At 34.2% G+C, this 23,840-nt stretch overlaps 1 protein-coding gene, 1 long non-coding RNA gene and 1 pseudogene across 3 annotated transcripts; 2 read left to right on the forward strand and 1 right to left on the reverse strand.

Moving 5' to 3' along the window:
- Positions 1 to 4,990: 4,990 nt before the first annotated feature.
- On the forward strand, positions 4,991 to 5,999 carry LOC145136522 (uncharacterized; annotated as a pseudogene).
- A 9,211-nt stretch (positions 6,000 to 15,210) lies between these two features.
- Positions 15,211 to 17,282, reverse strand: LOC145138271 (putative aminotransferase ACS12). 2 transcript variants are annotated; one of them, XM_079072375.1, is made up of 4 exons: positions 16,678 to 17,282; positions 16,432 to 16,560; positions 16,173 to 16,333; positions 15,211 to 16,095 (listed from the first exon to the last, which is right to left on the reverse strand). In XM_079072375.1, exons 1-4 carry the CDS (start codon positions 17,149 to 17,151, stop codon positions 15,255 to 15,257), a joined length of 1,605 nt encoding a protein of 534 aa, XP_078928501.1. In that variant the 5' UTR covers positions 17,152 to 17,282; the 3' UTR covers positions 15,211 to 15,254. The 2 variants fall into 2 exon arrangements, with proteins under 2 accessions (XP_078928501.1, XP_078928500.1); XM_079072374.1 differs by having other exon boundaries at positions 15,211 to 16,104.
- A 669-nt stretch (positions 17,283 to 17,951) lies between these two features.
- LOC145138273 (uncharacterized) lies at positions 17,952 to 18,469 on the forward strand. The gene is made up of 3 exons (XR_013721420.1): positions 17,952 to 18,052; positions 18,121 to 18,291; positions 18,364 to 18,469. It is a non-coding gene; the product is annotated as an uncharacterized LOC145138273 (long non-coding RNA).
- The last annotated feature ends 5,371 nt before the right edge of the window (positions 18,470 to 23,840 follow it).

Here is a 23,840-nt window from a genome sequence, read left to right on the forward strand (position 1 = left end):
AGCCGGAGTACGCGGGGCGTACCCAACTTCGGACTCGGAGCGTAATGGCGAGGCGACGTGTCCGAATCCGAAGACCAGACCGTGATCAGCAAGCGACGGCCCTGATTGAGCCACGTCATCACCCCCTCGCAGTTTCGCATTTTTCTTTCCCAACTTCTAAAAATCATAACTTTCGCATACGAGCTCTGTTTTTGACGTTCTTTATATCCACGCGTAGGCGGGAACGTACTCTACAACTTTCGTTTAGACTCCGTCGGCTAATTTTGACTTTATTTTAAAAGTTATATTTTTAACAGGCCGGGACAGGATTGGTCTGTTAAAAATTCATAACTTCTTCATCCGACGTCCGTTTTCGTCTGTCTTTTTATCATTGTAGAGACCCATTTTTATACGAACGGTGAATGCGGAAGTAAGATATCTCGAGATTAATTGTGTTTTTGTAAGTATGAACACGAAGAACATATTATGAGTTCGTTGAATAAGACTAAGAACAAGAGAGAATAATAATAATATTGCATGAAGAACATGGTGGGAGAGAAACTCTCCCTGGGTGGGAGAACCCACCACTTCTCTCTCTCTCTAGATTACATTGTGAGAAAAGTAATCACTAACTAAGAAAAGTGAGCTAGCTAAAGTAATAAATGACCAACTCTCCGTTTATATAGGAGGGAGAGTATTTACACCATAAATACAATAAAGGGAAAATACAACCTAATAAACACTCATTATTTGTGGAGCATTTTCATGCACCAACATTCTCTCCCTAAATGCTTACAAATGATGAGAGATCCAATAAGTGATACAAGGCTATAATACAGTAATCCGACTAGCAAGTGTGGTAATAAAATGAAATCAAGTGCTGAAATGTCTCTGAAACTCTGAAGTGTCTGTGAAGTCTGAAACTGGTCATGAATCTCTGAAATGAAGGTCTTCGGCTTCAAAGCACAACCAATGAAGCAGAAAAAATAAGATCCAAATCTTCAAACCAGTCATAATCACCCGAAGAAGGAGGTCACCATGAGCAAGTAGAATATCCAATAAAAGAAACACTTCGGCTTCAAAAATCTGAAAAACATCTCGAGTTCTCGAATCATAATACACCGAAATTCTTCAAAGAATAACCTGCTAAAAATGTGAAGCATCCATAAAATGTAGTCCGGATAAAAATAATGTGAGTCCAAAGACATGGTCCAGCAATGCCAAAAATTTGATCCAAGGATCAAAAATAAGTGCCACGTCACATCGCCAAAATAATCTTCGTCTTCAACATATCACAAATCCAAACTCGTGAAACCATATGATCTGAACCGGATGCGAACACAAACTCATCCTGTGGTAGAGTCCGAATAATAAATAATCTGAATCGGAAAACATCGAGTAATGCCAAAAATTTGATCCGTAAAGACCAAAAATAAGTGCCACATCGCATCACTAAATAAATGATCGTCTTCAGAAGTCTTCAAAAATCCAAACTCAAACAATCATAATAACCAAATCCGGATGATATTCTCTCCCTATTTTTGATAACCAATGACCGGATATCAAAAATCAACAAATCATCGGATGGAGAGTGTCGGATACCAAGAGCTAAGAAGGCTCTCCCTAGATGTATGAAGGGTATCGATAAGACACGAGAAATAGAGTAAAAGAGATACTCTTGCGGTCATGAGAAGGTGGGTGACATAGTTGCTGAAGCTGTGCTGAGAATAATCTGTTGTGCCAAAAATATATCAAAATATCCAAACTGCGGTGCCGGACACTTGAAGTGGTCTTCAATAGAGAATAAAGTCCACATGCTCAAGATACATGATTCGTCAACCAAAAATCAAGAGCGACAAATCATAAAATCTCATAAAGTGAAGAATGCGAAACAACTTTGTTGATCAATCGCCGTTGCAGTACAAGCATCACAAAAAATAATATGAAGTCCGACTGCGGTAGGAATATTCTTCCAATAATAATAACCGGCATGAAATGAACCAATGTGACAATCCAAGGTTCGGTTGTAGCAAAAACTGGTGTTAAAAAAATAATTTGTGTAAAAAAAATAATTGGTTTTAATAAAAAAAAATTGGCTAAATAAAAATAATTGGTATCGGGAGGAAAAAGAAAGGAGGGGAGGAGGGGGGAGGAATAAGGAGAAGGAAGGAAGAAGGAGGAGGGGAGGCTGAAGGAGGAGAGGGGGCGGAGCTGAGGGGGAAGATCCGAAGTGAGGAGGGAGGTTGCGGGTCTAGAAGCTTGCGGATGAGAGGAGGTGGTTTGGGTGGGAGGTGATTGCGGGTGGAAAAGGGTTGGGTTCGGATGGGGAGCTGGTCGCAGGTCTAGGTTGGTTGCGGATGGTGGGTGCGGATGACAGGGGGTGAGGCGGGTGAGGTGTGGCTTCGGATCTAAGAAGGTGCAGGGGATGCGGACGAGGCGAAGACTGCGGTAGGCGCTAGCAGGCAAACGACTGCGGTCCGAACAGAGGAGTAGGATCCGAAGCTGCGGTCTTGAGTGACTTCGGTCAGCAGGATAAGGTAAGGGAGGACTGCGGTTTTACGACTGCTGACCTCGGCTGCGGATAGAAGCTGAGAGGACTTCAGATCAAGGGCTAAGAAGGGCTGCGGGTAGGCTTTTAAGGAGACTTCGGTAGCAGTTTTTGGCTGCGGTTCTGGGCTCCGAGAAGGGCTAAACAGGTGACGAAAAATGCTATTTTTTCATGAAAAATGGTACCGCAAAGGCCATTTATTCATATTTTAATGAGGGAATTTTTTTATAAAGCATTCTAAGTCAAAGGTGGGTCTTGGGAAGGCAAAAAGAGGAGTGTGCAGGGGGTTTTTAGGGACAAAAGGTGATGGGATTGGACAATGTCACATGGTTTTTGTCTTTTTGAGGGAGTAAATAGTGGAGCACTCTTTACCCAAAAGAGTAACAAGGACAATATGCTTTTTGCAAACAAATATTACGTCCAAAACAATTCAATTTTGAGATCTACAGCAACTAATACATGAGAATCAAAAATCTTCATACCTCATGATGATGAAAGTTGCTGGGAAAGAAAAAACTTCAAAAAAAAATGTTTTTCTCTACTTTCTTCAAGAAAAATAAGCCCATAATCTTGTGTCTTCTTATCCAAGGAAAAAATAACTCCCTGGAATACATCTTCAACCTTTTTAAGAGACCACAAAATTAATTTTTCTCCCATTTTTTTTACACTTCTTCAATAGAGAAATATTAAGAACTTTAAGAACATCATTTTCCAGCAGAAAATAGAACGAGCAGCAACAGAAACATTTTATTTTACTAAGATAGAATCACCCCAGAAAATAGAACTAAGAACGAACTCATAAAAAAAATTCCGGTTTGAAACCCGAAATTTTTTTTTCTTGCAGAAACACGGAAAAATCACAAGATAATCACCGAACGGGAGTCGTTCCCTTGAACTAATCGTGAGATCTTCAAGGTACGGCTCTGATACCAATTGTAGAGACCCATTTTTATACGAACGGTGAATGCGGAAGTAAGATATCTCGAGATTAATTGTGTTTTTGTAAGTATGAACACGAAGAACATATTATGAGTTCGTTGAATAAGACTAAGAACAACAAAAGAATAATAATAATATTGCATGAAGAACATGGTGGGAGAGAAACTCTCCCTGGTTGGGAGAACACACCACTTCTCTCTCTCTCTCTAGATTACATTGTGAGAAAAGTAATCACTAACTAAGAAAAGTGAGCTAGCTAAAGTAATAAATGACCAACTCTCCCTTTATATAGGAGGGAGAGTATTTACACCATAAATACAATAAAGGGAAAATACAACCTAATAAACACTCATTATTTGTGGAGCATTTTCATGCACCAACAATCGTTATGCTACTATTAACGAGATCTTCGATTCTCATTTAGGTTGTGTCGGCTAAAAATCGCTCGATCTAATATTCGAACTTCGGGTTGTACACTGCTAAGCCGAAACTTCGAAAAATCATAACTTCCTCATACGAAGTCAGATTTGGACGTTCTTTTTATGGACGCTCTCGGTTTAACGTATTCTACGACTTTCGTTTAGATCGCTAAGGCTAAAACTCGATCTATCGTAAATTCACTATTTACGCTTCCCGGTGCCGTGCCGGTTTTGCCGTAAAACTCCGACGGGTCATAACTTCTTCGTTATAACTCGGATTTCGGCGTTCTTTATATGTACGGAACCCTTGAGACATATTCTACAATTTGGGTAAGATTATTTATTCTAAATAATTTTTTTGTCGAAAAGTCGTTTTCGACCCCTATTATCTCTAAATTGACTAGCCCGGATCTACGGGCGTTACACAGATGGTAGAATACTACGTAGTGCAATGCTTCGAGAAAATGGGTTACAAGTTAGTAAAGGCAACTATTATCTTGTTGATGTCGGGTACACGAATGGAGAAGGATTCCTCGCACCATTCAGAGGTCAAAGATATCATTTGAATACTTGGTTGAATGGTCATCGTCCAGAAAAGGCAGAGGAATATTTTAACATGAAGCACTCAGCTGCAAAAATGTCATAGAACGTTGCTTTGGGGTATTAAAAAAAAGATGGGCTATACTCAGAAGTCCATCATTTTATCCCATTCGGACACAAAATAAAGTTATCATTGCTTGTTGCCTTCTACATAACTTTATACGAAAGGAATTTCCATATGATCCACTTGACGATGATGACATTATTGACACAAACAACATTGAGGAGGATACAGATCTTGGATCACAAGTCGAGCACATAACAACAATTAGAACATCGAATGAATGGACGACTTTTAGAGAAAACTTGGCTAACTCAATGTTTAATTCTTGGAGATCTAGGCATAACTGATTTCTTATTGTGTATTAAGTACATTGTGATACATTTTTATGGAATTTTAGTAATATTATGTTTTCAGTTATGTTGGTTTGATAGTGACTTGTTATATATTTAGTTAATGTTTCTATAGTTCTTTATGTATCTTTTTTTTTATAATTGTCAAGGTATGGAGTCACAAATTCATGGTGATAGGGGCCCAGGAAAAAATAAAAGGAAGTGGAATGATATAGAAGACGAGAAACTTGTTGAAGCTATGGTTGATATACTCAATTCAGGTTCTCACTTTAAATCTGACAATGGTTTTAAGCCTAGGTTCTTTGGTGCGGTGGAAATACGACTTGCATTATCACTTCCCAACTCGGGAATAAAAGCAAAACCACATATTGAATCACGCATAAAAACTTTGAAAAGCGATTGGTCTGCTGTGCATGATATGATGTCATGAAACAACACAAGTGGTTTTGGATGGGATTATGAAAATAAGATGCTTGAAGCTTCTCAATCTGTTTGGCAAGCATATGCTCAAGTAATGTTTTTACTTGAATGATCTAAAACTATTTTTTATGTATTTTTAGCATAATGTATTATTTATTATTTTTGGATTTTTTTAGGTACATAAGAATGCTGCAAAATGGAGAGGCAAAAAGTTTCCTCATTATTGGGACCTATGTCTTGTATTTGGAAAGGATCGTGCTAATGGAAAAGATGCTCAAACAGCAACGGATGTTATATCTGAGATAAATAACGAACAACAGGAGCCTGACGATTACATGCAAGGAACTGGAGATGGGTTAGAGGATATAGATGTTGATGCTCTGTGAATAGTCCTACATATGCTCATTCTAAAGAAGATTCGAGTACACAACGAAAGAGAAAAAGAAGAAATAGTTGGGATCTTGATGAACAGCTTGAAAGATTCGGCAGATATAATTGGTTCAAAGATTGATAATGCAACAAGTACCTTTAATGCGGTTTTTGGGATCGAGAGAGATAGAGAAGACCTACGTAAAAAACTTAATTCTGAGATGAAAAAAGTTGTTGGTTTAACTGTCCGTGATTGTAACAAGGCAGTTCGTATGCTTTCAAAGAATGATGAGTTGATGGTAATCTTCTTTACCGTTGAGGACGAAGACAATTTTGAATGGGTAAAGAACTTGTTTGAAGATGATGTTTGACGTTATTTATATGGTTTTTTATGATATTGCAGTTTTTTAAGTTACGAAAATTATGATAATTTTAGTTTGTTAGTGTTGGTTAGACTTTGATATGTTTTTATGAGATAGATTTTTTTATTATAAATAAAAGTTCTTATTTATATAAACCATTTAGAATAGAAACTATAATTTCCAAATAGATAATGTTGAATTTTATTGAATTCTATGAATTTTGTGTTGTAAGGGTAATTTTGTCATTGTAAATTATTTTTATTCAATTACTTTCTCTTTTTTGTACATACCAAACAACATGGATGAATGAATCATTCCATTCCATCAAGTAACCAAACATGACAATGGAAGGGTAATGAACCATTTCATTACTTAGTCAATTTCATTCCTTTGTCATTCCATTCCACCCAACCAAACACATCCTTATTGAATGGAATAAGAAAAAACTTTCTCTATATAGAATCAAACATTGGAATATAATGAAAGGCAATTCTTATCGAATAATTAATGATTTAATTCGTTTCATTTTGAAACGAATAATACCTTTTCCGCTCGTATTCGAACAGGGGGCATCAAGGCGACATGACCCGTTACTAGGATGGAATAATTCAAATTTCAAAGATCATATTAAATAGATTATGTAGATAAAATGGTTTTCATTTATTTTTACAAGAAACAAATAAAAATTTATGTTATTTAACATGATTTTTATATCTAATAAAACCTATATACTTATAAAAAAACGTTATATTAATATTTTTATAAAATGATGTGTATTAAATAAAAAGTATGGATATCTTAAAATTAAATCATTATGTTAATAATATCCTCCTAATCATATTAATTTTTAATCGACTAAAATGGAACAAAATGATTACATATCTTAGCTAAATCTTCAACACTTTGACATGTAACCAAAGTCAATAATCAATCATACATATTTAGATTTTAGCCCCGTTATCAAACTTGTCCTTATTGTCATCTTTACCAACTTCAATTTTTAGCTTTAAAAAGGTTTTAATTTTGCTTAAATTTGCAAGATTAGGTTTCTATAAGAAAAGATTAAATTTATCACTTTGGAGCACATGCTCTCAAAATTATAAAATTAGAAATCTACTATAATATCATGTCATCTATATCAATATAATATAACTAGTAGAACGGAATAGAAAAAAAATAGGGTAAATTACATCATTCGTCCCTCGTGCACATGTCAAAAAGCGTGTTTAGTCCCTATTTTCAAAAATTAACTCGGACCGTCCCTCATTTGGTTAATAGTTGCACGCTACATCCCTCATTAGTTTTAATTTGCGAGCTACATCCCTTGCGAGACCTAAAATGACTATTATGCCATTTTATATTTCTTTTCCATTTTATTTAATGTTATAATTATTTTTTTTTAATTTAAAAATAAAAGAAAAAACAATATGGCCCCATTTCATGCCCCCACCCCAACAAATCATCGGATGAACACCACCTGTATCTCTCAAACACCGTACATCCATCGCCAACTTCCCAATTCAACCCTTCTTCGTCAAACATATACCTTATAACACCTTAAAACCCACCACCAGCTTCCTACCTCCTCCTTTTTCGGGTTACATCACCATCGGACACCCTTGTTACACCCATGTTCATCATCACAAACCGCAACCAACACCCAATTTAAACCATACCTTCAAAATTGGAAAACCCACCACAGTCGGAACCACCTTCGTACAACCTGCACCATTCGAACAAGGTATGATAAGAATGAAAATTCTGATTTGCACCAATTGTGTTTAGATTTTTTTGGTTCGATCAGAACCCGCTTCTCCGATCTGAATCTCCATCATCTTCGATTTATAAGTTTAGGGTTTAGTTTGGTTTCATTTGCAGGTTCAGGTTTCATTTTTTGAGGTTTGAGTAATGACCGGTGGTGATTGCAGGAGGTGCTGGCAGTCTATGAGACAGAGTGAGAGAGATGACCGATTAAATTCAGAGAAGTAGAAAGGAAATTGGGGAAAGGATCAATCGCAACTTACTTCTCTCTTTTCGATCTTCTAATTTGCTGCAAATTGAGAACAATTTAAACGAGAGGCGACTTAGGGTTAAGTGGAGATATGAGATGGTGGTGGTGATTGTGGTGTTGTTGATGATTCCACCGACGATGGTGGTGTTGTTGATGATTCCATGTACAGTTCCTTCTTGAGTTCTAGGGTTTGATAGAGGCGATTGGAGGAGGATGAAGATCGACTGGTCCGATTTTGGTTTATCGCATTTGGGTGAAGGTGAAGGTGGGGCTGATGGGGCTTCGTCGGCGTTGGGAGTGACCGAGAATGGGGGACAAAGGTAGAGGAATACGTAGGAGGGGGAAGCGGGGAGGGGTGGGTTCATGTATGTTTATTTATTGTTTTTTTCTTTTTTTTTAATCTAAAAATAATAAACAAATAAGAAGAAAATTAAAAAAGAAATAAATAAGGGCAAAATGGTCTTTTTATGTCCAGAGGGACGAAACGTGCAAGTTTTAAACGAACGAGGGACGGTCCGAGTTAATTTTTGAAAATAGAGACTAAACACGCTTTCTGGCATGTGCACGATGGACGAATGGTATAAAGTGATAACCGGATACAATTCCATACAATATAGTAAAAGTTTGTGTTCCAGTTTAACACGGTTTTAACTAAATAGTGAATAGTGATAAACTCTATACTTTCAAAGGCCAATTGTCCAATATCTTTCATTAATCCATTTAGTAAAATATATATTTTGATTCTAGATTGAAACGTGACTGTATAATTTATGCTTGAATAAATTAGAAAAAAATATATAAAATATTATTACATAAATAAACATTCTAAACCTTTCATAAACTCAGTAATCAGAAATAAAAAGGTTGGTTCTATGCAATATTTTTCATATTTGTTTAAAATCATTTTTTATGAGTAACTTATTTTATTATATGTTTAAGATAAGTTTATTTTTATTAATAAAATTAACAAGATACACAATTTTGATTTAATAAAATGAAGGCAAATTTTCATAACAACCATTGCAAAGTGTCTGCCTTTTTTAGTTTGGCCATTAAAAAAAATACCACCATATAGAGTCCATACTAGAACGAATTTGATTAGGGGAGGGGTGGAGATTGATTCCCTTTTGTGCCCTTGTTTTTTAGAGGTTCAAGAGAATGTGAATCATATCTTTCTCAATTGTAATTTAGCCCTTCAACTATAGTTAAAATTGGCGTCGTGGGTGGATAAACCGATTCCTATTTTCCCCTCTATTTCCGATTTGATGCAATAGATTGATGGTCTTCCGAATGCTCCTTTTCATAAACTTATCTTGGAAACGGTACGTGTTTCTCTTATTTGGGTGATGTGGACTTACAGTAATGCGCTTCTATTCAGAAACTTGAATTACAAGAAAGAGTTTTTATTTGATTCAGTTATTCTTATAATTGGTTTTGTAATCGTATAGGTAAGGAGAAATTAGAATGAGTGGATGCTTAATCCCCTCATGAACTAGTTGTTTTATTGGTTTGCTAGCTTTTTGTAGCGTTTTCTTTTTATATACTCAGCCGTTTAAAAAAATCCCTTGATTTACTCTTTGTATTCCGTCAAATATTTATAGGAATACATTGGATATTTACAAAGAAATAAGTACATCCAACAAGAAGAGATAAATGAAGTCAACTTTTGTATCTAACTAGCGTTGAGTTTATTAATCTCATATTTTCCATGTATTTTTTCTAATGTTTTTTTACATAGAAGCGTTAATGTAAATTTGTTATTAGACATTGATCATTTCTTTACTTTTGTGAAACGTAGTGACAACTTCTATAATTTTGTTTTTCAGGAATTATTTCTATTTTTTATGAAAGCAGGGACTATATCTATAATTTTATGAAACATAAGAACCATTTTTGTAAACTTGTTATTAGGAACAAACCATTTATGTAATTTTTTGAAATATAGAGAATATTCCAATAAAAATAATTATGCACGGGACCTATTATGTAAACTATAGGGACTGTTTTTATTATTTGTTTTCAATGTAAGGACAATTTCTATAATTTTTTGTTAAAACGTGGACCATTTTGTAAGTTAGAGGATTTTTGTAGAGATTTTTTTTAAACAGGATTGTTTGGCTAAATATCGCAACAAATATAGTTATCTTAGGAGTTATAAAATTTAGGCTATGTTTGGCGCGCCACAGCTAGCTGATAAGTTAGCTTATTTTTCGAGCTTTTTTATGTTGTCGTGTTTGGTAAGCCAAAAAGTAGCTTCTAAGCTAGCTTTTTGAAAAGCTACTTAGACTAGCTTTTTAGGAGTTTTTTTAAAATTTTCCAAATACACCCCTTAATTAATTATAGAAACACATTCTTACATGTCATTTTATGTAATTTTATATATTTCAGCTAGTTTTACCAAACGTTATTTTTTATCAGCTAGCTTTTTATTTAACAGCTAGCTTTTCAGCTAGTACGTCAAACATAACCTTAGTCATTATCTAGTACTCTATTGTAGTCAAAGAGGGAATGTTGATACAAAGTGAAAGTCTTCAAAAAGTACTTCTGGTGTGGACCTTTGGCAAAACGTAAGTATATGGCTTGGGTAACATTCCAGGTACCTTCTTTCAAATGGTTAATGTTATAAAAACGCTTAAATTTTCCAAAAATATCCGGTATTACTCTTGATGAACATTTGTGTCTACTAATACCGGATATTTGTTGAAAGTTTTGTGTTTAAGCCATTTTATCAGGTTTCCAACCCTTAGACGGTTACCTCTTCGTCTTTCCTCGACGTTATGCAAACCCACAAAAATCTCTCCAAACTTTCTTTTTCTTCCCCCCACAGACTGAATAAAAACAATTTGAGCACATCCAACACCGACCCATTACGTTTTAAACCAAAACCCACGAATTTCATCAAGAGTTTTAAGTAGGTTTATCTAAATTTTGTCAAGGGTTTTAGGATTCAAACAATTGTGAGGATTTCAGAAAAAACTCAAGATTTCAAAACTCACACACATTCAAGCAATAATTCAGAACTCAAATAAGATTTTAGAACAAACTCAAACAAGGAAAGGATTTCAGATTCAGAACTAAAGAATCTGGTGTGCATTGATTATCAGATTGAAAAATGAGATTTTGGAAACAAAATTCAGAACTCAAACAAGAAGAATTCAAATCAAATTTAGGTTTGTTCTTGATAAACACATACACACACATTAAAAGAACACATAACTCAAACAAGATTTTTAGAAACAACATTTCAGATCTCGTCTTCTCCACATCAATTTATACCACCAATGTTCTTGAAGATTTGGATTTTGAAATCTGGGTTTAAAGCAACATGAACACAAACAACCATTAAAACACAAATATGGGTTACCATGCCTAGTTGGAAGATGAACACAAATATGGGTTTTTTTTAAGATGAACATAGATATGGGTTTGTTTGATTATTACAGATTGATCACATAGTGTGTGTTTTTCTCGTTGACTGATGGGCTAAGATTCAGAGACGTACTAAACCTTCTTCAATCGAGCACCAAGCCCCACCCATTATTGTTTAATCGATCATGAATGTTCTTCAAAAAGGAACATGATTTTAGGCATGTATGATGAATCGATTAGCAACAGTTGGAGAAGATGATAAATAGTAGAAGGGGTTTAGGCTTTGCGATTATGCTTTTTCTTTCCTTTATTTTTTCTGATGAAACCTGATGAAGATGATGGTGGGATGTGAGTATCGATGATGATGGTAAGGTGTTGAAGCCATGTTTTTACCTGATAGGTAGAAGCTTGATGAAGACTAACCGGTTAAGAGGTGAGTGGTTACCTATTAGTAGATACAAATGTTCACCAAAGGTAAAACCGAATATTTTTGAAAAATTTATGGGCTTTTTTGACATTATCCCTCTTTCAAACAATCTGAATATCAATCTTAATGTGTTTTGTAGCTGATATTGAAGATAAAATGCATTAACATTGACACAATACACAATAGTTGCATTAGAGAAAGAGACAATGCAATTCATGATGTCGCTCTCACATTACATCACAACTAGGAATCTTTATTATTTGGATAAAACTAAATTGTCAAACTCTACATCTTAGTATTCAGATTTTTGGGATTGGTATTGCTTAAAATTCCGAATTTGTTATGGTGTATAAGATAAAAATGATTGTTCCAAAAAAATAAATAACAATTATTTATTTATTTATTTATATTTTTTATTTTTAATATATATATATATATATATATATATATATATATATAATGGGTGGAGTTAGCTACAGTACCTAAATCCACCGCCTCACTACCTCGAACAAATCAGGATCCAGGAGTCGATGACACTGATAGTTTCATTTTATTTATTTCTTTTCCTAGTTTGTTTTAGCATAAATCATCTCATTTTAGTTAGTCTTTATGCATCTTTCCTCTTTTTATTTTTATTTTATCTTTACTCGGGTTCTTTCTAGTCTTTGAGTATGATTGCAGATTTTTAAAAGACTAACATGGAGCGGAGATGTTCAGGATTGCAAGATTCGAATGAGCGTTGACGACAGTGAAGAAACATGGGCTTGAGAAGATCAAAAGAAGATATGGGCTAGTTTGGCGGCATTTTATTGGCAATCAATTTGAGTTTGATCTTAAAAAAAGATGGAAAACAACATTTACAATTGCATAATTGATTGTTCGATCGAGTATTCGGGCTTTGGAGGATTTGGAAAAGACAAATTGGGCTCAAATTGAAGAAAACTTGAAGATTTGTAGGCTACAATCTAATGAAGAAGAATTGGATCAGTGGGCTAAAGCAGTGCAGGCCTAACAAATGGAAATGGCCCATTCTGTGTCAGTTCACGCGGCTCGTGCAAGAATACTATGTGGCCCACGTGAGTTTCTACAGGGGTAATTTCGTGATTTTACTTTTGGCTTCTATTTGAGGAAGTTTGGTGGGATTCTTTTGAGAGTTTTGCACATCCGAAAATTCATCACTTCCCTAGAGTTTTGGGAGCATTTTGAAGACCAAGAACATCATGTTTTAGCTCTTGATTCTTGTTAAATGTTTGGTACAATCTATCCTTACTTTGTTTTCTTGAGTTTAGCCATATTAGGTTAAACTAATCTTGGTTGACTTTGGTGAAATTACTTTAATGTTGAAGAACTCCATGAACTTGTTCTTGAATCTTTATGAGAATGTTTTATGTTTTAACATCTTCTTGCTACTTGTATGTTTTTATTCGTGAGTTTAAATGTATTTGTAGTGATTAGTTGGCTAATTTTCTTGATTAAGTAATTGATCCTCAAATTAGCAAGCAACAAGTGATTATTGTGTTAGTTTTCACTTCACACAATTACAAAAACATTTTCTCCAACATGGAAGTGAAAGCATTTGACCCCTCTTGGATTTGGTGACTTTTTGGTTCTTAATGCTAGTTGACTTTCACTAATTACATGTTTAATGGAAATTGTGACTTTAATTAAGGAAATTGTTATGAGCTTCTCTAACTATTTTAACAACTAAGAAAAGTGTAGGTAATCTCAAGCTTCTTGGATTACTATAGCGAAATTAAAGATTTACAACAAGCATTGCATCATTGGATTCTAATGATATATTTATCAATTGTTCAAGTGAGGAAACTTTAAGTCAACCATCTTTCTCTTATTGGTTTTACATCAAACTTGTATTTTTGTTGAATTGTCCAATTAAATCTTAGTTTAACTTTAGTTTTATTTTAAATATTTCAAAAGACCAAAACCTCCCATTTTTACTTTTATTGTCATTTTACAAGCATTTTTACAAAGAGATTTTCATAGAGTTATAAAATTGAACCAGTCTCCGCGGATTCGACCCATTTACCACTATACACTATTTTAGTGTAATAGATTTAGGGTTATTTATTTTGTTTGCCTTGACAACCACCAGACACATCATCTGCCTCAACCTCTACCAATTCGATTGAAGCTTCCGTCACCGACGACGATTGAAGTTCCATCGGATCAAACCATTCTTCACTTCGGAACCCTAGAAAGTCCAGGTGGGTAAGTCGTCGTCGATTCATTATGATCATTCCTCTCCCAAACCTTCTGCAATTCATCGGTTTCTGCAATTCCGGTGATTGGGTTTAGCGTATTAACTACCCTATTTCAAAACCATGCATTACCGTCAGGCCGCTCATCACCACCACCGAAGCACCGCACCAGGTCACCACCGTTGCACCATTATTTGAGGTTCGACTTTGGGATATCAGGATTGATTTTGAAATCAAGTTTTACTTTTTGTTTTGGTTTGATCACGTCTCAAGTTGATTGTGAAGTACTGGAAGTTGTACACATTGATCTGGGTGTTGCAACTAAAGGATAATTGCGTCCAAAACATTACCATTAGGTATCATTTTTGTATCTTAGTTACATTTTTTATTTTTTTATACGATTTTCCAATAAACTCATATTTCCTGTTTAGTAAATAGTACCACTTTAACAAGATTTAGGCTCACATTTATTGTACAATAAACCACCACTAACTTCATATTTTTGTATACAATTTACTACTCTAAACTAACTTTTATAAACATACTTATTTATTCACTTTCATCTTCTCCGCCCATTATGAATTCGTCATTTACATAATCAATTTGTTAAGTAATATGTATTTCAATATATCACAATATAAATCAACTTATTTTTAAATTTCGAAATAAAATAAATAACATGTTTAACTACAAATAACACATGTAATAGAATTATATGTTTATTGACTTCCAACATAATATTAGAAAATAGAGGGTGAAATAAGTTGTCTTGAAATGAAAGATGTCAATGAGTTAAATAAACATGTGGACCTATGTTGCAGAATGTTTGATCACAGAGAGTGATGAATCATGTATAATTTCAAGCCCAACTAAAATTTATGAATCTAAGGAGTGAACTTGAGTTTGTTATGGCACAAATTTTATTAATTTTCTTATTATAGCAATTAAAATTAAGAAACATTTATTTTTTTATTGATCTGCTTTTTTTAGTGCAAATCGATCCCTTTATATCCCTTTATAAAGAATCATTCAAAGTGACAAAAAGCATTACAAAATGAAACCATATAGACAAAATCAATATTAATCTTTTGCTACTATTTATTCCCTACATTTAAAAATCACTATCTTTCTACTCAAATCAACTAACATTACACAAAAACAAAAAAACCTAACAATCTTTCCAACAAATCTATAACCTTTAAACACTAACATCACAAATCCATTCAATCAAATATTCATAACTATTTACAAGTTTCAACAACTCCACGAATCCTTTCCATAACTACACTAACATCTTCTTTCTCTAAAGTAGTAAAACAAAACCTAAACCACCCTGGTTCAATACAATGGCAACAAGAACCAGGGGTAGGGTTAATCTTACCTAAATTCAACATCTTCTCCCATAAATCCAATTCTCCTTTCTCATTATAAGGGCGAATTAGTCCACTCATATCAACCCAACAATACAACCCCCCACTACTCTTCACACAATCAATCCCTAATTCCTTCAAACCTCCAACAAACAACTCATACATACCCCTTAACCTTTCTAGATTCTTTTCTATATATTCTTTTATAAAATTTGAATCACAAAGCATAGAAGTTACTAACCGTTGTGTAGGAGCTGAAATTGGAGAGAATCTTGTCATCTTTTTGGAAACAGACAATACGCTTTCATTATATGAATATATAACCCCGACCCGAAACCCAGGTAGGGCTAAATCTTTGGATAATCCGTATACAATATGGACCCGATCTTTGTCAGGATCTTCTTGTGAGTCTAGAACTTCTGCCATGCTTATGAATTCATCTTCTCCAAAAGTTGAGGCTGCAAATAATTCGTCTGATATGATATGGATGTTCTTTTCACGGGCAAAATCGAGAAGATTGAAAAGGGTTTCACGGGTCATTAGGGTTCCAATTGGGTTTGATGGGTTTGATAAAAGGATTCCTCTGACCTTTTGACCTCGTTTTCTTGCTTGATTGAAAGCTTGATCGAGTGCAGGAATGGTTAAAGTGAAGTTATCTGAGCTTCTACAATGGACAGGTATTAGGTCTACTCCTGTTCTCCATTTCATGTCCCTATCAAATCTGAGGTTTTGATTTTGAGTTATAAGATATAGAACTTGAAATTGTGTAATGAAATGAATGAAACTTACCCGGGGTAGTATGGTGCAGGTATAAGAAATGCATTTCCTTGATCAGCTAAAGCAAAGCAAAGTATCTCAATAGCAGCAGTTGCACCAGAAGTTAACACTATTTGTGATGGATCAAATGACACTGTTTTTCCCACAACTTGTGACATGAATCCAGCCATGGCCTTAAAGAGGGAAGAAAATGGTGGGCATGTGAGAAGGAAGATTGAGATTCTCTCGAATTTGGAAATGATAGAATCCATAAGAAGTAGAGATAGTTTACCACTTTTAACTCCATTATTCCATCAAATGGTTGGTAGGTAGCAATGCCACTAACACTCAAACCTTCTGCTCCAAGTATAGAATCGTTCAATTTCTCAGTAATCCAATTTTCAATCAAATCAAGTGTCAGCTGCAATCGGAAAACGTACAATCAATTATGATTCAAAAGCTAAAAAGATAAATGATCGTAGCAGGATTAGCAGATATGATTGAAACACAGTCAGATGCATAAATTATTAAATTATACCCGGTTTTCTGCCAATCCGAGCTGAATAACACCGTTGGGATTATTCACTCTGTCGTAAGGATCTTCAGAAGCTCTATCCAACCCAATGTAATAAGGAGAAGTGTTCGATTTCGCGATAGAATGAACCCTCGCTGACACATGAGGCCTAACAATTGAGCCACGAGACAACAGATTAGAGCGGGAAGCTGACCTAGACAGCTCCGGTAGATTAGACGACGAAGGAGTCGGCGACGGAGGGTTCGAGGTCTGCTCTTGCGGCGGGTTCGGCGGTGAACGGCGTCGTTTGAGGTAGAATTGGAGGAAGTAGAACATAGCACAAGGAATTACTGAACCTAAAATTAAGCCACCTCGACCTTGAACTATTCCTTGCAAGGGAACAATGAGTCGCATACCTGTTGAAGAAGATTGGGATTGTTCCCGGGATTCTTCCTCCAGGCCGGAGTTCTGGATTCTCCGGGGACCTGTTTGGGTCATCTGAGCCGCCGGAATCTTGCCGGCGTTGGGCGTTATTTTGATTATCGTGTGGAGAAAGAGTATCGGAAATCCAGAAGCGTTTGTGTTGCTTGGCTGTGGAGTGATCCTTTTTGTTTATGTTACTTGGAATCTTTGAAATCTGGAGCGATCTACACACATCGGCCATCGTTATTATCATTTGCAGGTTTGTCCCTTTTAGAAAACAAAATTACATTTTTCCCTTTTCTAAGAACTTTCATTTCACTTTAGTCCCTTATTACATTACATTACAATATTACCAATTTTTTTTTTTTAAAACCGGAAAATACAAATATATAATCTACTCCTAAACTAACACCTAATTTCACCTATGTCCACGACGGGACTTGAACCCTCGACCTCAAAAAGGGAAGACACCACCTGATACCCAATTACCAATTGATTTAGCATCCCATTTCATTAATTGCTCTTTCAATCCTTATTTAAGTTGTGATTTATTGTATGAGTTTTAAAAAATCAGAATCGGTTGATTGAAAAAGAAATTTTCTAAGGTGAAATGAGGATTGATTCCAACAAAGCCATGGCTAAAATCTTTGATTTAATCAAACCCATATCGATTCTCTCTCTAATCAATAGTTTTTCTTGGATTATTTTGCAGGTACATCAAAGCCATTGTTGATTAAATTTCTTTTAAGAGAATTGTGTGTGATATACCAAATGGATGTTTTCATTATATGGAGATTTAGATGGTGATGCAACAACGTGACCACAAGGAAAATAACTAGGGTTAATACCTTAAAAATCATTATTTATACATATCCGTTTTGATTTAACCCCAATATTTTTTTTGTTACTTAATTTCCATTAATTATGTTGACTGGTTATTAAAAGTCAATGTTAGCCGGTATCGTCGGTTTAGCAGGTAACCCTAACTCTTTACATACCCAAAATCGTTATTTGCCCCAAAACCTCTCATTCACTCTTGGTTAGGTGTTCTTCCTCATACATCACGTCTTCTTCTCCATGGCTTCGTCTTCAACATCTTCTATCATCTAACCGATTTATCGCACCAAGTGTGATTGTGGTGATCAACTGCAATACTTAGTTTCAAGAACTGATAAAAACCCAGGAAGAAAGTTCAAGGCATGCCCTAACTATAAGGTAAAATTAAGGGATTTTGTTTTCCCATTTTGTTATCTTTCAAAAGTTATTAAATGAAGATTTTGTTGGCAGAGTACCAAAAAAGGGTGTAAATATTTCAAGTGGCTTGACACAGACGAGTTGGAGTTTTATGCTAATGACAGGGAGCCCTATAACGAAATTGTTGCCAATGGTGTTCTGCAGGTGATCAGGTTGCTAAAGTTTGTTTTGGTGATGTTGGTGATTATTGGAATAATTCTTATAATTGGCATTGTATTTTAAGAACCAGTTGGTTAGGGCAGTTGTAATTTTTTTATATTTTGGTATGGTTAAGGTTGTTGTAGGTTTATTATTTTGGTTAGGGCAGGTGATCAATGTAGTTATGGTAATGTTTGATGGAGAAGTGTATTGATGGTAATCCAATGCTATTTATGTCCATGTGATTTGGTATTTGCATTATAGTGATTCATTACAATGTAGTTATGGACTTATAGTAATATACTAAAACTTGTGTAAGCAAATGGGTATTACTAAAACTTGTGTAAGCAAGTGTAATGTACTAAAACTTGGTAAAACTTGGTATTAACTGGAATGTACTAAAACTTGTGTAAGCAAAATAACATATGATTGTAAGCAAGTGAAATGACAAGCAAAGTGAAATGATATTAACTTTAAATACTTGCATTCTTAATAACATAAAAGGGGGTATTACAATCAGAACCAAACATCCAATTGCCCAACAATCTTTCTAATGGCCATTAACTACCAATGTTCAAAAAGGCCTAATTGAATACTACTAGATGCTGATATACAATTGGATGGTTGTTACCAAAAGCTGATGAAATGTTAACAAAAAGGGCAAGCAAAATACATAGTGCCCATGATACCCCCTCCTAAATAGTCCTACTCCAAATTAACTGGTTTCTTAATACTAGAACCCCTTCCATCCTTATCATAAACTGCTTTCTTCAGCTTAATCTTCACAATTCTCTCAGAAATCTTCCTTTTCCTAGGCCTCCCAACAACTTGTGTATCTTCAATGAAGTCAATCTCCCCATCAATTTCCTCATCATCTTCACCAACCCAAGCATTAACATTTAAACCTTGTATAGCAACTTCCCCCTGCACTGGTGGCACAATCTCATTAGCATCTACACCCTGTAAGACATGATCCAGTTAATTACCCTATGTAAATCACATATTAATTATAAGAAATTTAAAGTAAAGGTTGGCATACCATTTCCAAGTTAGCTTCAAGCAAGTTATCTTCAAGGGTTAGATCTAAGGATTTCATTGGCATAATCCCATACCTTAGCATAGTGTTCCTCTAGTTTACCTTCTATCATTTCCCTTGCCCTTACCCTTGCTCTATGACATTGCCCCTTTGACACTTTCACTGAGAATTTTGTAAGGACATCCTCCATCATCTCAGGCAATGTCATTTTGGGCTTCCTAATTGTGTCCTTAATATAGTGTTTTGCTAACCAATTACAACTAACCAAATGTTCAAAATTATAATTCCTTGCACAAAGATGTGTTTCAACCATAGATTTTATCTGAAAAGTATGTTCATTATACTTCCATGAAGCATGGATCCTAAAAGGACATGGTTTTTTTTTGCATTTTTTTCCCACACCTAACAATTACCCTGCTTTTATCACTTTTCATGAACCAAAGTTGGTATCCATTAGCTACAGCGTAGTTAGTGAGTGCAAACCTTAACTGAGCAGGGGACTCGTATAACTCACCAACTGTAGGCTTCATTTGGTTCCACTTGACGGTAGGATCGTGCACCCTGAACTCGACACCCACTTCCAGATCATTTTCATCTTCAAGGTGTTCATGCTCATGCTCTTCCTGGTGAATATCTTCAACATCAGCTTTATCATCTCCTTCAAATTGATTATTTTTTAACATTTTATCATCACATAAAATGTTAAGAAAAGGGTCGTCACACAAGTTAGATGTAGGATTGAAGTTATCTGGTTCAACATCCAACAATCCTAACTCAAGAAGATCATCATCGGACTCTTCATCACGTACGTATCTCAACTTTGTCTTCTTTGTCGTTTTGATTCTTTACTTTTCCTTCTCCGTGATGATTCTGCCATTGATGATTCTGCCATCAAACCCTTGAAAACCTTCGAAAACCCTCTTCCAAAACCCTCTTTTGACGATGATCGTATCTGATAACCCCTTTGTTAGTCAGTCGAGGGAAAAGGTGGTGACTACTATGTTCCCAAGAATTAGTACTCGAGTGAAAAGAGGCAACCGGCAAGGACTTGATTACCGGTTGTTAACCGGGTAAGGTTTAATAAATGGAACGTCATCTCATTAACGGTGGCAAATAAGTAACAAAAAAAATATTGGGGTTAAATCAAAACGGATATGTACAAATAATGGTGTAAGCATGTGCAACTCGAAGAAAAAGGTCGAAAAATAGAAGTAAAATCTCACTTGTAATTCTCAGATTTTCTTTGTTTACTCTCTAAAGAAATATATCAATATAGTTATTTGGGTTAATACCTTAAGGTATTAACCCAAATAACTATATTGATATATTTCTTTAGAGAGTAAACAAAGAAAATCTGAGAATTACAAGTGAGATTTTACTTCTATTTTTCGACCTTTTTCTTCGAGTTGCACATGCTTACACCATTCAATAAGATTGTTAAGGACTTTTAAATATTTTCCTTTATAAACCAAGCATCTCCGATACAAGTATTAAAGGTATAAAATATATATATATATATATATATATATATATATATATATATATATATATATATATATATATATATATATATATATAGAGAGAGAGAGAGAGAGAGAGAAAGAGAAAGAGATAGGTTCAAATGTGGATAGACATCTATTGTGTGGACGTGTGGACAGTGCTATTCTGTGAGAATGACAAAGAAAATATGTTGTTTGGTAATGTGAATAAGTTCAATCTTACATAACTATCGTCATTATCACACATTCTTACTAATTAAATCGTATATAAGGTTATTATAGACTTTTTATTATTATTCTCATTCTGTCAGAATGTTGTCAGAATATTTATTGAGTCGTATTCTGTAAGAATGAAAATGAGTAAAAAACGATGTCTGAGAACAAAAATGAATAAAAATTAGTGAGAATGCATGAAAATGACGATTGTTGTGTAATGTTGAACGTATTCACATTAGCAAACAACCTATTCTCTTAGTAATTCTCATAGAATAGCGTTGTTCACACGTTCGCACAATAGTTGTCCATCCACATTATAACCTAGCCATATATATAGCCATATATATATATATATATATATATATATATATATATATATATATATATCCCTATTCTAATAAATGAATAGTTTTAATCTCATTTTGTCAAGTGTCACTCTAATACAATTCCTCATTAATATTATGTCATGTGTCATGTAGATATATTAGACAACTCATTTCAAAATTCAAATTTACTTTTTCTAATTATATGTTAAATTTGAAGTTATAATAACTTTAAAAATTTGATATATCTCTTAATTAATAATTTATTTAAAATGATTTATTTAAAATAATTGAATAGTAATTATAAATTATTATGAAAGTTTAATTAATTTTTTAACCCGTGGTTCCCACGGGTTATAAACTAGTATATATATATATATATATATATATATATATATATATATATATATATATATATATATATATATATATATATATATATATATATATATATATATATATATATATATATATTAAACAAGACTATGATGGGGAAAATAACTTTGACTATGGCAGGAAAAATAATTTTCATCTTACTTCAGTTATGGACATAGAAAATAAAAATAAAAGTTCATTCATATATATGCTGAAACACCCCTCGTATGGGTTAAAATCAATTGTGTTAGCTTTTAAAAATGTCTAATTATTCAAAAGAGGTATTATGGAGTTTAGGTACCAAAAGTTATAATTTAGCAATCCCAGATTTAATATTTCATAATATAAGGGTGTATAATTACATCATGACAAAAGTTAAAGAACAAACAATACATATAATGTAGCCTTCTTAGATCATACAAGCTACTCTTTTATCCAAGCTCTACTTTTTAGTAAGATTACATATCAATATAGTAACGTTAGGCTTTGGGATCCTAGTAAATAAACCTGAAGGTTAACTTTTGAATGGAATTGGATAATAGCAATAATCTAAATCCAAAGTTAGATTCCTAAGGCTAAGGGGAGTGATAACATTCTTAGCACCTTGCCACATCAGCTTTTTGAGTGTCACATCATTTTTTCCATTTTACATCTAATCTTAACATTTGATAGGGAGTGGTAACACTCCTAGCACTCTATTTTTTTTCTTTTTTCTAATTTATTTAAATTACTTTATTTTAATACACAAATATTAATCAAATTTTATTTTTTTAAACCACCAACAATTAATATAATATAAATCAATTACATAAAAATAAGTATAATATTTAAATACAGGGTCCTTTTGGTAATTTCATAAACTTGGTTTGTGAGAGGAATTAAGATGAGGGTGTAATGTATAAGTCTGAGATTTTCGGAGGTCCAATTCTATCAAATTCAGAATTTTGTGTCTTATCCTTCCCAGCAACATTTCGTCGAATACATGGGCTGCATTTCTCATCTTCCCCTTTCTCTAACCTATTTGTGAAATTGTCAAAGCTGAAAACATGCCAATTCAGTCATGTCTTTACCCAATTGTTTCTCAGGAAGAGAAAGAATAAAGCAAACCAAATGTGAAAAAAAAAGGAAAGACCCAATCAGCTCTCCCCTTTATCTCTCTCTCTCTCCTCTCGCTAGCTCTTTGGCGAGTTCTTCTTAGCGAGTCATTTAGCATAACGAAGGGGATGGAGTAGCGAGGGCAGTGGCGAGGCTTAGCGCCTCCCACTCCCTTTAGTCTAAAAATGTTTTCAAAACATTTTATAGTTATAAGCATATAAGAATAAGATACATTAATAATTGCAATCAAAACCAAATCAAATTATACAATACACATGCTTCTAGTTTTCATGCTAAGTTTTCTACACCGTAAACAAACCCTTTTATAATATAATACGGGCCAAAATAGTATAATTGTATAAAAAAGTTAGTAGAATCACTCCCAAAACCCATTTATATGCCCAAACTATAAGCCTGACATTGGTCATCCCACATGAAACCATGGAATAGGTTTGCTAAGTCCATCATGAATCTTTAATCTTAATTTTCATACAGGTAAACATGTCATACATTATAAAAAATAATTAAAAAAAAAAGTGACACAAGCGAAATGGGAGTTAATCTCAAAAGGGTCCGAGAACACTCAAGTTAACCCATTCTAAGTGATATGTTTCATGGATGCAACAACATACATATAGTACGAATTTAGCAATCAAGAGTATTATACTATAAAGTTAAGTCAAGTCATTTATCAATAGTCGGTACTCGGTAGGAAGGACATGTTCTCTTTGTATTTACTCACCTTAATAGATTGTCACTCCTTATCTCTTCTTCAAAGATTATGTAGCTTTTAGTTATCACCTTTTAAACAAGTCTAGGTGGTTACAA

The sequence above is a fragment of the Lactuca virosa genome, chromosome 9 (assembly GCF_052849685.1).
Source record: "Lactuca virosa cultivar CGN04683 chromosome 9, Lactuca_virosa_CGN04683_v6, whole genome shotgun sequence".
Taxonomy (NCBI): domain Eukaryota; kingdom Viridiplantae; phylum Streptophyta; class Magnoliopsida; order Asterales; family Asteraceae; genus Lactuca; species Lactuca virosa.